This window comes from Cucurbita maxima, unplaced genomic scaffold (assembly GCF_002738345.1).
Source record: "Cucurbita maxima cultivar Rimu unplaced genomic scaffold, Cmax_1.0 Cma_Scf00013, whole genome shotgun sequence".
In the NCBI taxonomy this organism is placed as follows: domain Eukaryota; kingdom Viridiplantae; phylum Streptophyta; class Magnoliopsida; order Cucurbitales; family Cucurbitaceae; genus Cucurbita; species Cucurbita maxima.
Genome location: NW_019272029.1, coordinates 5083506 through 5100379, shown reverse-complemented (window position 1 = coordinate 5100379; position 16874 = coordinate 5083506). Strand labels below are relative to the sequence as shown.

General features: G+C 37.0%; 2 protein-coding genes and 1 long non-coding RNA gene across 3 annotated transcripts in view; 2 read left to right on the top strand and 1 right to left on the bottom strand.

Annotated features, from left to right (window-relative positions):
* The window catches only part of LOC111488654 (probable inactive purple acid phosphatase 29), a 421893-nt gene that overhangs the window by 103992 nt on the left and 301027 nt on the right, over positions 1-16874 (top strand). The gene's annotated exons all lie outside the window — the stretch shown is intronic.
* On the bottom strand, positions 1503-7129 carry LOC111488568 (conserved oligomeric Golgi complex subunit 4-like). The gene is made up of 2 exons (XM_023136376.1): positions 5396-7129; positions 1503-2289 (listed from the first exon to the last, which is right to left on the bottom strand). Exons 1-2 carry the CDS (start codon positions 7019-7021, stop codon positions 1660-1662), a joined length of 2256 nt encoding a protein of 751 aa, XP_022992144.1. The 5' UTR covers positions 7022-7129; the 3' UTR covers positions 1503-1659.
* Positions 8660-10174, top strand: LOC111488783. Its single transcript, XR_002719267.1, has 4 exons — positions 8660-8794; positions 8869-9005; positions 9111-9175; positions 9972-10174. It is a non-coding gene; the product is annotated as an uncharacterized LOC111488783 (long non-coding RNA).

Here is a 16874-nt window from a genome sequence, read left to right as displayed (position 1 = left end):
TTTGAGTGTGGGGCTTTAATTTTCAAAAATTGTCCTTGGTCTGCAACTCACCCGAAAATGTAGAACTTCCTTTTCTTAGGTAGCTCAATCTAGGACGTTTTCGCTCTCGATTTCTTCATCAAAGTGACTGGATTCAATCCTTTGAAGCTAAAGAAATACTTAATTTGAAGAGAAATGAATTGTAGATTGGAATTCGATACTTACCCCCAAATTCTACTCGAAATTGATTTCCTTCAATTGGGCACGTTCTTGGAGTTATTTCTCTTCGTGGTCTTCTATAGAATTACTCCTTGAAGGTGTAGAAACTGAATGAGATCATCCTTGATCAATGAATTATCGTGTAGGCTCGGATTGATATTTCAAGTTCACCTTTGAAGTTCTTCAATGGCTTCCACTATTGGGGAAATAAGTTTTGGGCTCTTTTAGTGCTCGATTCCTTCATAGAACTTGTGGGTAATCTCATTAGAAGTTGTAACACGTTGGAAGGAAAATGGTGGACAATTGCTATCAAATTTGGAAGAAATTAGAGAGTAGGAGACCCAAAATCTAAACACTTATCACTCTCGATTGGGAGCTTGACTTAACTCGATTATTAATCCATATGAATGCCCTAACTTCAAACTTTATAGAGGAAGCTTAAACCGACAGAATATCCTCTCTAATCAATGATTTATCGACTTCCAATTTGAATTCTAACCGTTGGATGTGGTGAGTTGTGTGTCCTCTAGAACCTACTCAAATCCATTTTTTTGATCTGTGGCATTTTCGTAAATATTTCGAAGTTTAGGTATTTTGGTAATTTGTCATTTTCTGATTATTTTATTATTTTTTTATAAACATTCTTCATCCCCGGGTCATTCTTCCCTTCTTGATCATCTTAAAAAATTACCTTTTTGTCTTTATGGTATGGAAATGGCTTGCGTAACACCCTTGTCCTTAAATCCTTTAGTTCTTTTCCTTAGATTCTTTGGGTCTTAAATAGCCTAAATCCCTTAGTTCCTTTCCTTAGATTCTTTGGATCTTAAATACATCTTATCTGGTGTTACAGTTATGTACAAAGAAGTTTGTTTTCATAGAAGAGTAACAAACAAAATTCAGTCTCATATGGAGCTATGACACAATCGCGAACTAATATGGGTACATCAACTCTGGATCAAATTAGGTTTCAAGATTACAGTTAGTGATGTAAAAACCAAAAACAATTAAAAGATACTTTTATGAAACCTTTAATGCAGTTGAAACAGATTATATCACATGTAGAATACTGCTCTGTTTAGGGTTCAAGTTAGTAAACAGATTCAAGAAAATCGAACCATGCAGGTTTAAGCCTATAGACATTGGAGAGTTGGACTCGTTTCAAGAACTGTTATTCTTCTTTCAAACATCCGTTTCTAATCATCAAATCCCACCCTTGAATCATCATATTCAAAATGTAACACTCATAAGCCAGATTCTCAAGTATCAAAATTCATAATTCTTTTCACAGGAAAAACAAGAAAGTGTACTGTTAAACGTCCAAAAGTATATCTGCTTGGCTGAGTTATCAGTATTTAAAGTTGAAAGTAACAAAAAGTTAAGAAGCAAGATGAAGGCAAGAGAGGTAGGCATTTCTTAATAGGAAAGAACCAAAGAATATATGAGGTAAATACTAAAATAAGTTTACAATTTAAGAGCAGCAATAGCTTCAGGTTTAAAGTCAACTCTGAGACCCAACACACGCCTTACCTCTGCTGGTGTAAGTCTCCATGTCATAGGTCCTGAGTTCTCACCCCAGAAGTCTAGAATCTCTGAAACCTTCTCCAAGTTGAGAATTGTGGCCATTTGAGTGAGCCGAGCGAACTTATCTCTAACAGTTCTCTGAGTCATGCTGGAAAAGTGGCTTACCAACGCCCTTGCATCTCTGTCAAGTTGAAGCCCACCAAGTTGGCTGAATCTCTTCTGCACCATAATCACTTCAAGTCTCTTTACGATGAAATCGATCACCAAATGCACAAACGAGTCGTAATTGTTGGCAGTCATTAGAGGCTGAAACCATGCCACATTCGTTTCCACTGCATGCAGAAGTCTTTGGACCCATGGGTCATTCACCTCGTTATCAGCATACTCAACCTCGGACAGTTCGTAGCTAAATGTCGCAACAGTGTCTAAGACTGGGCGAATCCGAGGTGTTATAGTTCCAGCTAGTTGTTCCAGCCCAGCATTCAAAGCTTGCTTGAAAGTACTGCTCATATCACCCAATTCAGATAAACAAGATTTCACTTTTTCTCTGTCTGCAGGCGCAGGAAATACCTACCAAAATGGTTCCACACGATTTATGTTACATATATTGGAAACAACACTATAAAATAATCAAGAACAAATTACGGCACTGGGGAGTTCACATGGAACAAAATAACAGTAAGTGAAGTATCCCAGCTGATGTAATTAATTTCAGGGAGACATGATAGAATAAGAATTAGTACACAACTGTCATTCCTTCATCGTCAAACTAATCAACCCAGAGCTACTAATAAGCTGCAACACTAGATTTTACAAATGTCTAAGGTTAAAAGTAGCTCTTAATTAATACATTATATATCATTACCCAATAACAACAGTCCAGAACGAACAAAGAGGCTAAAAAATTAGCGAGGACCCAACAATTTCAGTCCATCTTCTGAAGGTAAAACATGATAAGAATCCCCTTAGCTCCCTATCCTCCCCAAAATAATACATCTCCTATCTAACTGTTATACATTGATGAATCTCTTCAAGAGATCTGAACTCTGCTCCCAGGATTCTCTATACCAAAAATTTCAAGACTAATACAAAATCCCCTTAGATCTCTATCCTCCCCAAAATATTCGACATCTTCCTGAAACAGAACTAACTTGTAGGTCACTATAAAATTGGGCCTCACATTAGGGGAGGACTGGACTATGGCATGGTAATTCTTCCTCTTAGGTGTCAGTGATTAAAAGAGTTTTGTACTTATCTATTGTCTATTAGCTCAAAGGGTGAAATAAAAGGGTCTTATTGGGCTCCCAACACCAAAAGGTGAATTAATAAAGCTCGTCAATGGGAAAATAAAGAAGAAAACTATAATCTTTGACAAGGTTTTTAATTTGAACCCCCCTTTTTTTGTAATGGTTTCTTTCTTTTTTGGATTTTGTCATTGCTAATATTGTTTCAACTCCATTTTGTAATGAGTTGTTCTTTGGTATTGCTGTAAATTTTTTCATTTGTTTTACTAATGTATGACTTTTCATTTAAAGGGGAAAAACTCACATGTATTAGCACAAAAGGGCCAACAAAGGGGAAGTGCATTTGTTAATGATCTCAAAACATAAATTTGAAAACGAGAGATTTCATGAATAACAAAATTGTATTTCATGTTTTCAGTGTTTTTGAATATGTATTTGGCAGAAAATTTAGAAACAGGAACATAATTTGCAGTATTTAAAATGTGTTTGATAAAATATTTATAAACTAAAAAAATAATTATAGTTACCAACTATAATTAATATATTTATAAAAATGTTTTATTAATAAACTATGTATAATTATTGTTTTACAGTATCATATAACTTATAATATATGTAGTACTATACATATGTTAATTTAACTAATATGAAGTACTATATTTATCAAAGCTCTATTTTTAAATAGATATGTTAAAATTTCAAATTCAAAATTAGATACATTGAAAACAAAAAAAAAATGTTGTTCAGAATTTCAACTATTTTGATCACAAAATCCAAAAATAGTTTTAAAAAATTCCTGCCAAACGGATATGCACCGAATCCATCCTACTCCAGAAACCAAAAACAAAAACAAAATTCATATTGCATACCTAACCAGCCATAACTTTATGGTTGGGTTTAGCCGCCTTTCTCCTTAGAAATAAAGAAAATTTTGGTTCTTACATTCCTATCAACGAATCTCTCGATAATCCCTCAATAGGAGTAAGGACTACCAAAATATAAGAGGAAAAGAAAAGAAAATCATACACCAAAACATCAAAGAATTGTGCCAGGCTAAAAAAGTTGTAAAATTAACTTCAACTTTGGAATAGAATACACAATTGCAAGAAGTATATCGAGTTTAATTTCCAGATCAATTTGATACTGATGATTCTCAAATAATTCAATGTACAATATATTGTAATTAAGCAGAATGCAGCAGATGGAAGATGCAAAACATAGGTTACTCTCAAAGATAAGATTAAACTTCTACATACTGAATTCTATATCCCTAGATGGGGATGAGAAAGCGCAAAATTTGTCAACAAACATTTTCCAGTACACTGTTGGTTCATTTAAACCTCAAAACAGATTGTAGAATTTCTTAGACAGAAACTTGCCAAAGAGTTCCGGTGGTCTTGGCATTGAAAAGTTTTATTATTAAAAAAAATAAAATTGTTAGATCTCAATCCCATATTTCCGGAATCAAAGCGTCTGTCATTTCCATTTTCTGTTCACTAAATTTATGCTTTGCAGGTTTTCCAAATGTGGAACATGTGAAAATATTACCAACGAGCACAGAGGCAAGGAGGACACGTGTGTTCGAATAACAACGTAGGATTTCAGGTAGCAAGAAGGATGCTGAATCACATGGCCATCTTTTGGTTGAAGTGAGTTTGGTGTGAAATTTATTCTTCACTCCATTGGATTATCAAATAACCCTCAACAGATGCTGCACTTTACAATAGGGGGCCATCCTTTCAAGAAAAGGAAAAAAGCCCTATGGGAGAATTTTATTCGAGCTTACTGCTGGATCATATGGGCAAGAGAGAAACAAGAGGGATTTTTCAAGATAAGGAACTTCCCTATTACATATTTTTTGAATCTGTTATTAATGTGGTTGTTTCTTGGTGTAAATGTTTCCCCCTCTTCCGCTACTATAGCTTTTCCTCCCTCCTCTCCAATTAGAGAGTTCTTTCGTAATTCACCAGACAGGGTTTCTCCCCCTTTCGAAGTTTCATACTATCAATGAAATTATTTCTTATCGTGTTAGTAGGGTGATAGTTCCAGCTTAGAGACAGGACCCAGATTCAGGGAGTTACACTTAGTAGCCGAACTACTTTTAGACGAGAATAGAGGATATATTTGATACAAATAGTGAAACTAAAACAGAACATCAGATGGGGAAACCCAGCTTTATATGCTATCAAACGTATGACAATGAACTATGCAATTTCAAAAGCAATACTCATCTGCCAAGGCTATAAATTCAGACAACAGATTACAAAGTTAACAATAACAAAATAGGTTTTCAATCTCAACCAGCCAAACACTAAACAAAGAGGCCACAAAACGTGAAAAATGAAAACTAAAAGTGCAAAAAGAAATCTAGTGTAATATAGCACAACAGTAGCAGTTATGTATGAAGTAAATGTCAAGGTGAAGTATGATACCTCAGTACATTGCTCCTCAATCTCATGTTTGAGTTTCAAAACATATTCACTGCTCACGTCCATGTTATTCAAGGCTGTTGCAATCTCAGTCCCTGTTTTTTGTACACCAACACCACCTAAGAATAGTTTTGCACCTAAATTTGGTTCTCGCATTTTCTGTTGTAATGCCTCTTGGTACTCATTGCTCAACAGACTACTAGCACCACTCAGAACTGCAATCAATGAGCTAATATTCGAAGTGGAAATCGCACGTCTTAAGCAACTCTGTAGGACGTAGAATACATCGTCCACCATAGAAGTTGTAAGACTATCAGACACCTGCTCATCTATCTTGATAGCTTTCCTCACATTTTCAACCATGAAAAATCCCTCCAGAATCACATAAAATCCTGTGATATCTTGAACTGCTTTACTAAAACTTCCACTTCTGAAAGCCTTTGTAGCTCGGGGAACCAACTCTGGATCTATAGAACTCAATCCCTTGATTTTGGAGACCATGAATTCAGTATAGTCCTCACCTAACTGCATTAACGTCAACAATTCTTCCAAGTATAACTCAACTTCCCTTGGGTCAGGTCCTTCTGGTCCACCAACAGCTAGTAAATTCTTGTTTTGAGCATTAATTTCAGACGACAACTGAGCCAATTTCCTATATTCCACATACTTCTTCAAGATTAAAGATCCACGCGAATCACACTCCTCCTGAAGTTCACATATCGCGTATACAATCCCATCCTCACCACATAGACTCCTTAAGATCTCATCATTCTCTTCTATAGCCAAAACAATATCCTTGAACAAATTTGTCAAGCCGCCAATAAAATTAATTTGGCTTTGATTACTGCCCACATTATGATTTTGGTATTGCTGCTCCATCAGCTCCACCAAATTCTCAAATTCAAGCCTAGACCTCATTCCAATCACCTTCTTCAAGTATCCAACATAAACCTGCAACCCTTCCTCCTCCAAACCTAACGGAGAATAAAGCCGTATGAATCGCAAGATCATGGGATGATCCCGCTGATCCACAGCCGCCGAGAGCCTCTTCCTGACAATTCCCTCCAACTGGTTTTTCGATTCCAACAATTGTTCCCTCTGATCCGACCCGGAATCCTGGTACTTAGCATCGATTTGCAGAAACGTCTGCACATACTTGGCTGCAGATTCGTAGTCCTCGGAATCAAGAGCTTTCTTGACGCCTTCAATACAATTCCCTCTCTCAACAATGGCGTCGATACGAAGCAGGGTGGAATTGACCCGCGACTGGGCCAGATCAAGATCGCGGACCTTGGCGCTAACCTGGTCGGCGAGGCCGCTGGTGGATGTGACGTTAGAGAGCATGTAGTCGGCATCCGCTTCAACAATGCCGATGACTTCAGCGGAGCGCTGAAGCTGCACGAGCTGCTTGTCAAGGTCGGAGCGTTGGGAGAGAAGATTGTCGAGATTGAGGTCTAGGGCTCGCTGGTACGCAATGCACTCGTGAAGGAGACGGGTCATGGTTCCGACATCGGTGAGGGTTCGAATGTGTTCGAGTGCCTCCGTTGAGCCGAATTTGATGGAGTCTTGGTGATCGAGGTGACGATCATCTTCGACGGTAGTGATGGAGCCGGTGGGAGTGGAAGCCATATCCTGGAGATCTGGCTTGCAGGTGGAAAGCCTCCTTCTACTTCTGTATCTATTCTACTTCCATTTGCAAACGAACACACAGAAATGAACTTTCATCTTACCCGGGAGTTGGATGAGAATGATATATATATATATTTGGTTAAAATAACTCAAAAGTAAAAAGTTAAAAGGGGATCATGATTTCCATACCAAGTCTAACTTAACTCAAATTAGGCCATAACTTGAGAAATTTCAATAAATTTATAGCTAGTAGTATACACAAAAGCAAGCTAGAAAAGACACACACCCCAAATAAATAGTCGCTCGTTGGAATCACCAGAAAATACTAGCATGTGAGCTATCTTGCCTTAGGTGATTAGAATATACATGATTATGACTTTAGACGGGCAGTATGAATGAGAATGTTATCTAATGTCCTCAAGATGATATTTTTTAGATGCATGTGGATCTAAATATTGATGCCTGAAAGAAGAAAGAGATATTTTGATTTGTGCGGTGGGTAATTGATGAATGTTATTTCCTTGTTGAGCTTGGGATAATGCATTTCGTGATTGAGGTGATTGGTAGGATTATCTCCCTAACGAAGCATGAATGAATATACTATATTTAGATTAGAGCGTTAAAACTAGAATAGTTTCATGTTGACCTAGGTCAGAACGTTTTAGTAGACCGAGAACCTTAAGATCGTGAGCATTGATTAGTAAAGCTCCATGGCATCTAGAAGAGCTAATTCCAGTGTCTTGAAATTGTAAATTGAGATTTAAATCGCCTAGATGTCATAAGAACCTAGTAAAGCTCTATGTCATCTAAGAATGACTATGAAAGCTTAACAAACATATTATTAGTATGAATCAAGTAACCAGACTCTCCTGCTCCTATCTTCTCTCATATGCCATTAGCGTTATTAGCGACTTAGGTCGGACCTTTTAGAAATAGCTCGTTCAGGCCACTAGGTGCCTTTATTCAGTAGAAATGACTAAGGGTCTTATAAATAGGGTCTCTGTGCTATAAACCGTCCAAAGAGGCGACAAGGGACCAACAAATAACTTAATATTTAGCAAGTATGTGAAAGGGTCTACTAGTTAACCTTCTATAAATGATGTTCAGACTATCCTATTAGATTTTCTGAAGTAGCTCTCAATCTAGGATATCGATCTTTCATTGTTGTGGTTATGTAAGCTGAATAAATCAAAAGACCAGTAATAAAGTTCATCTTGAGCTAAAATACGTCGCTTAGTAGATCCACGACATTAGAAATGGGTGAACATTTTAGATTGGGTTTGTAATGGACAAGAAAACTACATAACCTTTGAGGCCCTCTCAAAGGCTCAGGTTTCCATAGAATTAGGGCCAAACTTCCTCGAACTCAAGGAAAAATTTGTGGTAACTTCCTAGGATTGGATGCAATGAAAGCCAACAAATAGGCTACTTATTGAGTATTTTTACCCATTCTACAATTTTTTCAGGTGCTCGTTGATTGTTGATCGAGGTGGGGGAGTGTTTAGAAGCTACACGTGTAAGAGCCGTTCAGCTGGCAATAAGTGAGGAGAGAGAAATGGCAGTTGTACTACTCTTTTAGGTTAAAAAAAAAAAGAAAAGGAGAGGCCGGAATGAGAAGAAAAGAAAAGAAGAAAGAAGGAAGAAAAGAAAAAAAAAAAAGAAGAACGAAGAAGAAGACAGAGGAGAGGGTGGAGCGGTGGAGACGAACGACGGAGCTTGAGGCGCTCGTTAGCGACGGTGGGCCGAACGGTTGAGGAAGGAAGTACACCGACAGTAAGTTCTAGTGGTGTGATTTTTGTTGTTATTTTCCAAAACCCTAATACATTTCATGGGATCGATGTACCTAGGTTATTGTCGAGGGAAGTTAGTGAGTCCTTGTGAAGAAGAAGACATGGACTATTGAGAGGAAAGAAAGATCAAGAAGGAGGTGGGAAGAAGAGGCTGAAAACTGAGGGGGCACAACTTGACCCGCCCCGACCCACCTGTACAGAACCTAAACTAGATTTGTTTTCCCATTTCATACCATCAGATTCATCTTTATCTAGAGTTAGGAACTTGACTCACACGTTCCATAAATGTCTTATTATAGGAAAATTTCAAGCTTATTCAAGGGACACTTGAAGACTCGATTAAGTTTTGGAAGTCTACGATCAGGTAAGTAACCATCTAGAGCAAGTTTTTAATTAATTGCTTGTAGGAGTCGGTTTGGACTTGTGGCCAAATAGTTTAGTAATATATGTAGGAATGGATATAGTTAGTTCATGGAGGTGGTACTTCAATAATGTGTGATTGTATTTTGGTTGTCGTTATGGTTATATAGTTTCGTTGGCCTGAATGTGAAATCTCATATAGGCATGTGAAATAGTATGTTTTTATGTTGAGCTAGATGGTTATTATGGTTATTATGTGACTTAGCATGGGGACGTGTTGTCGCCGTGGTTCTTTGTTAGGCATTAGGTGTGGGGCTTGGGTAGCCCATTGCTACTCTTTGAATGTTTGATGAATTATTAAGTGCTAGTAATTATAAGTTAGGGAGCACATAATGACACTGTACCGTTTTAGTAGTTACCCACAAGGGGTTGAGGGTAATCATAATATATTACTGTGATAAGAGATGCTTAGTGGGATGAGCCATGGCTTTTTACTGATCCAGCTGAGCGGCATAAGACAAGTAGTTACTGTTCCTAAGACAGGTAGTTTTACTGATTTGAGCCGACAAGGGCGTAAGACAGGTAGTGACTGACCCGGCCTTGCGAGGCACAGTGGCAGGTAGTTACTGATCTTAGAAACAGTTGGATGTTGCCAGGCACCACTAGGTCTCTAACTAGTGACTAATCGAGCTAAAAATTTAGAATCTCGTGAATAGGGCTAAGTTCGACAAGAGCTTACGAGCAAGTTGCTTACTGGGTATTGTTTATATACTCATCCTGCGTTGTTTGCTATTTTTCAGGAGAAAAGTAGATCCAGGTTGGCGGGGACGTGTGAAGTCGTGCAGCTGCAGAAGGGGGGCCCTCAGATTGAGTCCTCTTCTCCCATGTCGTTTTGGTTATGATTTTTGACGTTTTTGAAAACCTACTATATTTATGTGACCTCGCAGATCTTCGTTATGTGTTTTATATTTTATTTTGAAATGTATATCAGACAACTTTTAACTTTCAGTCCCCTGTTCAAACTACATAAAGTGTTGAAAAGTTTTTTTTTTTACTCCTGAGTCCATGTGGAGACCCGTGATTCAGTATTTTCCGAAGATCGGTCGTTACAGGTCACAATGGGGTCTTCCCGAGATACCAATGTTAATGTGATTTTTGGGTCGTTTGTGTTGTTTGAATTTTGTATCCCCAACCCTAGTCCCTCTAATAAACCTTAAACAACATTGGTTTATAATTCTTTTTTATTTGTTTTTTAATTAGGGTGTTGTTTGCTTTAAATTAGCACAACATTTTACCCAATTTTTACTATTAATTTACTTTTGCCTTTAACTTTTGGTCAATGATTTGATCTTAAGGTAATGGTTACATCTCGGATTAAGTAACGATGTTAGTGAAAATTGTCCCTTCAGTTTCTCGTTCAACCCATCATAAAACAGATGGATCTAGAGCCTGACAAGATAACCTTGCTATGGACACTTGCTTAGTAGCTTACATCTCTCATCGACTTCGAACATGTTAAAATATATCACTAGCGTATGGGTCAAACTTCATAATTGTATGAACCATTGATATATTCATTTTTAGGAAAATAATTTAGCTATTTTATAAAAATGATTTAGAAACTAGTATATTTAAATATTTTAGAAAAATGATTTAGATATTTTAAGAATAAAGATATGGACTATTTAAAAAAAAAATTTATATATTTTAAGAATAAATCGTTAGATATTTGAGGAATGAATTGTGTGCTTTACTGTAAATAATTTCCTCCCTACTACAAATCCAAAGCATAGAGTGCAAAAGTTTACACAGATTCTCTTGTAATCTCTCCTCGAGTCTTTTGTAATCTCTCTTGATCTTAATAAAGAAAGAGCTTGTGAGTATTTCCCATAAAAAGTTAGGTTCAATAATTTGTTATCACAAATTAGGCTAGGTTGTCTGATCTCTTGGAATTCTTAGTATGCTCTGTGGTTGCAGGTTGCAGATCTCTAATCTTCCGCACCATAAACAATTTCTTGAGATTATTAGTGGGTAAGTTTATGTGTTGTGAGTAGTATAGCTGTGATAAATCTGGATCACTCTTTTCTTATTCTTACTTTTTTCTATTGAACGACCACAGTTAGAGTCCCCCACAATATATAATTGTAGGTATGAAATACAAATTTTAGTAATGAACTACTCAACTCTTAAAAAATTTTCATATTTCTTTTCTAGAAATAACTTCACTACATTTCTTGGTGTCAAAACAGGTTAATATAGAGAATCTGTTCTCTTAAAAAAAATGATCTTGGAGATGGTGTAATGCATACTCTAAAACTATTTGTATATACAGTAGTAATATTCTTTTGACTCTGAAACTATTTATTTATACAGTAGTAATATTATTTGTTTATACAGTAGTAATATTCTTTGTTTCTCTCTACATTTTCGGATTTCTATCTAATGACCCGGGATATAATCCGGGACATGAAAAATAAAACAAATGATTTTTTTCCTTGCTTGATTTTGAACTATAAAAAAATACCAAGTAATTGACAGAAACGGAAAGAGAGGGATTCGAACCTTCGGTACAAAAACTCACTCTACGAATTTTATGTCGAAATAGCTTGTTTGTATTATTGAGGTATAGCCAACATTAAATCGATGGAGGAATCAAGAAACTCAACTACGAACAATTACAATACATGGACAACATGCGTAATGTCCTATTTACAAGGACAAAACCTTTGGAAAACGGGAGTGAAACTATATCGCCAGAGAAAAATTCTAATGCCGCCTTGCGCAAATTGAGAATTAAAGCAGGCAAAGCAATGTTTGCCTTGAAGACCACAATCAAAGAGAGATGTTAGAGTACGTTTGGGATGACAAGTCACTGAAAGAAGTATGAGACTTGTTCGTGATGTTGTTCTTAAAGAAGAATGATACGAGGCCACAACTTCTGTAATTCCACAAAGTCAAGTCGATATGCTGGGAGATTATTGAACTAGACCCGAAGTCCGTCATTGGAGAAACTCGAATGAAGAGGATCATTATTCACGAATTACGACCAAAATATAAAAGTTTTGTTATTGTTGTACAATGATGGCCAACTCAACCATCACCTGTAGAGTTTGAAAATTTGCTAGGCAGTCAAGAAGTCATGGCTAAGCAAATGGGAGGCATCACATTAAAGTGTGAAAAAGAGCATTCTACACAAGTGAAAGTCGGAGCAACAATAAGTCGTCTACCAAACGTGAATACAAAAATGGTGACAAAGAAAGAAGTCACCAAGGAATTGTACAACCAGGGAGATGTCAGAAGAATGACAGTAAAGCTCTTAAGGGAAGAGATTTGAAGGTATTTGCTACAATTGCAGGAAAATGACTACATGCTACAATTGCAGGAAAATGGCTACATGTACAGGGATTGTTGGTCCAAGAAAAAGTTTGTCGAAAGCAATGTGACATTCTCCAACATGGAGATGAAAGAGGAATGAAATGCATAGGCAATATATGCTATAGAAAAAGATGATCTAGCGCTTATGGAAATGATGGAAGAATATATCGATTATGAAAATGACTGGATCACTGATTTAGGATGCTCAAACCACGTGATTGATGATCATATTGGTATAATGGAAGTAAGTGGCTCTTAGAGAGGGAAGTATTACCAGGCATAGACAACATTGAAGAAATTGAAGATGGGGAGCAAACTGTACACATTTACTTAAGTGTTGAAGTGCCTGAAGATCTAAGTGACACTGATGCTGGTGAAAGAAGTGACTCAACCAAGGAAATCTAGTGAAACACAAATGGCACCTCAACAAAGATGGTCAGAAAAAATCAAATATCAAAATCCATAGTATACCAAAGCAGCTATTATAGAAGATGAGAAGCTAAGAGCCAAAGATGCATGAAGAAGCATCACAAAATACAGCTTTACAGCGGGCAATGGAGGAAGAAATTATAGTCTTGGAGCAAAATCAAACTTAGGAACTAGTGTCAAGACCAAGAGATATCAAACTCATCTCTTGCAAGTGGGTTTACAAAATAATGTGTCTCGTGGATGAATCAATCGAGAGGTACAAGGCTCGAATTGCAGCTTCACGGTTCTCTCAACAATATGAACTAGACTTGATGAAATGTTTAGTCCAATGACGAAGATCACTATCGTACAGGTTCCTCCAGCACAGTGGTAAATAAAGATTGAAAATGACAAATGGATATGAAGAACGCTTTCTTGCATGAAGAGTTGGACCAGGAGATCTACATGAACCAACCAAATGAATTTGAAAATGAGTTGGAGTCATTAAGTACATGTAAAGTTCAAAGAAGCCTAATCTAGATGCAGATCGACAAATCTTGAGATATGTCAAAGGTACAATTAATTATGGTCTTTTGTACTAAAGAATTGAAGACTTTAAGCTAGCTAGATACTGTGATGCTGACTATGCAGGATATCACGATACCCAAAGATCAAATACTGGATATGTTTTCAAGCTCGGTTCGAGAACAGTTTCTTCGTGTAGCAAAAGACGACCAACAATATCATTATCAACTACATATGCGAAGTACGGAGTAGCGATTGGAGCAGATCAAGAAAATATGTGGCTGAAACTCTTAACCGAGGATTTGTACTAGAAAATTGACTATCCAATACCACTTCATTGCGACTACTAATTTTTGGTTTGCCTATAAAAAATTTGAGAATTTATGCTAAAACAAAGCATGTGGAACTCGAGGTGCATTACCATTTTATTAGATATTTTAAAAATAAAGATACGTAACTACTTTAAGGAAAAGATTTAGATATTTTAATAATAATTGTCTAGCCTCTACTATAAATTTATCTTGAAAGTTTGGTTCAGTGCATCTGGGATAGTAGTGATGCTCCCAAGAAGAAATGATTAGGGCCACCATCGAGGTCTTAATTAAAGAGTTAACAACGAAATTGACACAACTAACGGTCCAACCTACACTAAGACGGCATATATGTGATACTCAGGAAAAGAACCCTTACCTCAATAAAGTTTTTTAACAACAAGAAGTTGACCATCCCGAAGGATTCTTCATGTCCACCGATAAAAGGCCTCTTGTGGAGACGACGATTATACGTACCGAAGGACGAGGGACTAATAAATGAATTACTCATAGAAGTCCAAGATTCACCATTAGCCATCCTCCCTAGAAACACCCCGATGTACCAAGACTTAATATCCTACTACTAGTGGCTAGGGATGAAACTGAACATAGAGAAATACATGAGCCGATGCTTGACCTGTCAACGAATCAAGACACCACGACAATATCGATCAAGGCTCCTACAACCCTTAAGTATTTCCCAACAGAAGTGGGAGGAAGGCACCATGGATTTCATCGTAGGATTACCTAAAACTAAGAAGTAGTTTGACTACTCACTCCTCAGCATTAATCATATGAGTATCGTTGATCGATTAACTAAATTCACTCATTTCATCCTTGGGAAGACTACTTACTCGGTAGATAAGTGGGCCCAATTTTACATGGAGGAAATAGTTTGATTATACGGAGTTCCAGTATCACAATAGTATCAGACCGAGATGCCAGGTTTATATCTCACTTTTGGTAAAGTCTCCAAAAGTCTTCAAAATTTAGTAGAGTCTTTTACTCTCAAACAGATTGTTAGACAGAAAGGCTCATTCAAGTATTGGAAGACATGCTAAGAGCATATATGATGGACTTCGCAAGAAGTCGGGATAAATAAATACATCTCATAAAATTTTCTTATAATAATTGTTACCAGACTATCATACAAATGGTCGCGTACGAGGCACTTTATGGATGAAGATGTTGATCCCCTGTCTTTTGGGAAGATGTTGGAAAATGACAACTATTGGGGCTAAAGCTGGTGCAAATCACCAATATAGCAGTCTAGAAGATAAAAGATAGGATACAAACCGCACAAAGTTGACAGAAAAGCTATGCAGACCTAAGGCGCAAAGACTTGAAATTCGAGGCGAGGGACCATGTGTTCCTAAAGGTAGCACCCATGAGAGGGGTGCTCAAGTTTGGTAAAAAGGGAAAGCTAAGCCCTAGGTTTATCGGTCCTTTCGAAATACTAGAAAGGATAGGACCAGTGACCTATAGACTAGCATTGCCCCCAAACTTTTTTGTAGTACACAACATGCTTCATGTATCCATGCTGCAGAAGTATACTCTAGACCTTACACACGTATTGACTCATGACATTTTATCTTTGAAAGAAGACCTAACGTACAAAGAACACCCCGTCCAAATATTAGAATAGGGAAAGTAAGAGATTGAGAAAAAAAGGAAATCGCTCGTGAAGGTCTTATGAAAGAATCATAAAGCAGAGGAAGCAACTTGAGAACGGGAGGAAGAAATGAGAACCTTGTACCCAACCTGTTTTAGAATAAAAACTTTCGAGGAAAAAAGTTATTTAAAACGAGGAGAGAATTTGTAACACACGAGCATCAAAAATGAGGCAAAGTATAATCGGACAAGGTTTTGAAAGTAAATAACAAAGGAAAATTGTAGAGAAAGAATTTTTTATGGAGAGAATTTCAAACTACACAAGGAGAGAAAAATGGCCAAGAAGAGGTAAAAAAGATTTAGAAAAATTATAGAAAATAATATTAAAATACTCGCAAGGGCCAAATTACTAAATTGCCTTAAAAATATGAATAATTACAAAAATGTCTTTACCGTCCAAAATTAGAACTTCCATAAAATCCATTCATAAATCTATTGGTTGGATATCCTCTCAAATGGGACACAATCTATTAACATTCACAAATCATCTCATCATCCATGACTAGAATTCAAAATCAAAATTGAAAGATCGAGGAAGATCAAGAGTGAAATTATGGACATTCTTAATGTTTCAATGGCCATGGATCATCTCTCCCTCTATAAATTATGAACCTGAAACAACTATTAGGAGTAAGAAGCAAGCATAATCGAACCCTCAAACGAGAGTTATAAGCATTTCATTTTTGAATATCAAGTTCTCGGGTTACCTAAAATTTGAGAGCTACTGTCCACCATTTATCTCTGAACTTGATTCTACACCTTCTAAGCAAGATTACCCAGAGGTCTGGTAAAAGAAGGAGGCATCGAAACCGAATCCGAGGCTATAGTGGATTCACCACATTGTGACCTATCCCAATCAGTTTTTGCACATCCAATAATCATTTTCGAATAAGACTACGAAGAGAAATAACCTTAGAAGCGTGTATAATTGGAGAGATTCCTTATTGGGTAAGATTTGGAGGGTAAAGGGTAAAACTCAAATCCTGGTTTACAATCCATAATACTCAAAATTGATGATTCTATTAGATTTAGGGTACTAAATTGAGTATGTTTGATGAAGGATTCGAGGCATAATAATCGACTGCCTAAGAAAAGGAAAAATCGTATTTTGGGCTGAGTTGTAGATCGAGAGGAAAATCTTAAAATTAGCCTCAACCACGTCAAGGAATCTCCTCGGGTTTGCTCCTTAGGTTAAGTATAAGGAGCAATTTTGGTGAAGGAAGCGGCCTAACAGTCCCTAGATAACCCTGTCCAATGACGACACATTTCGGGTTTGCTCCGGCGAGATATCGAGTTTTCTCTCCTTTTTGTACGCCCATAAGTTATGTTGTAGTCCACGAATAGGTAAGATACCAATCTCAAACTCTTCCTTGATATCCCATTTTTAATTTTCATAAAGGTTGGAGGAGCTCG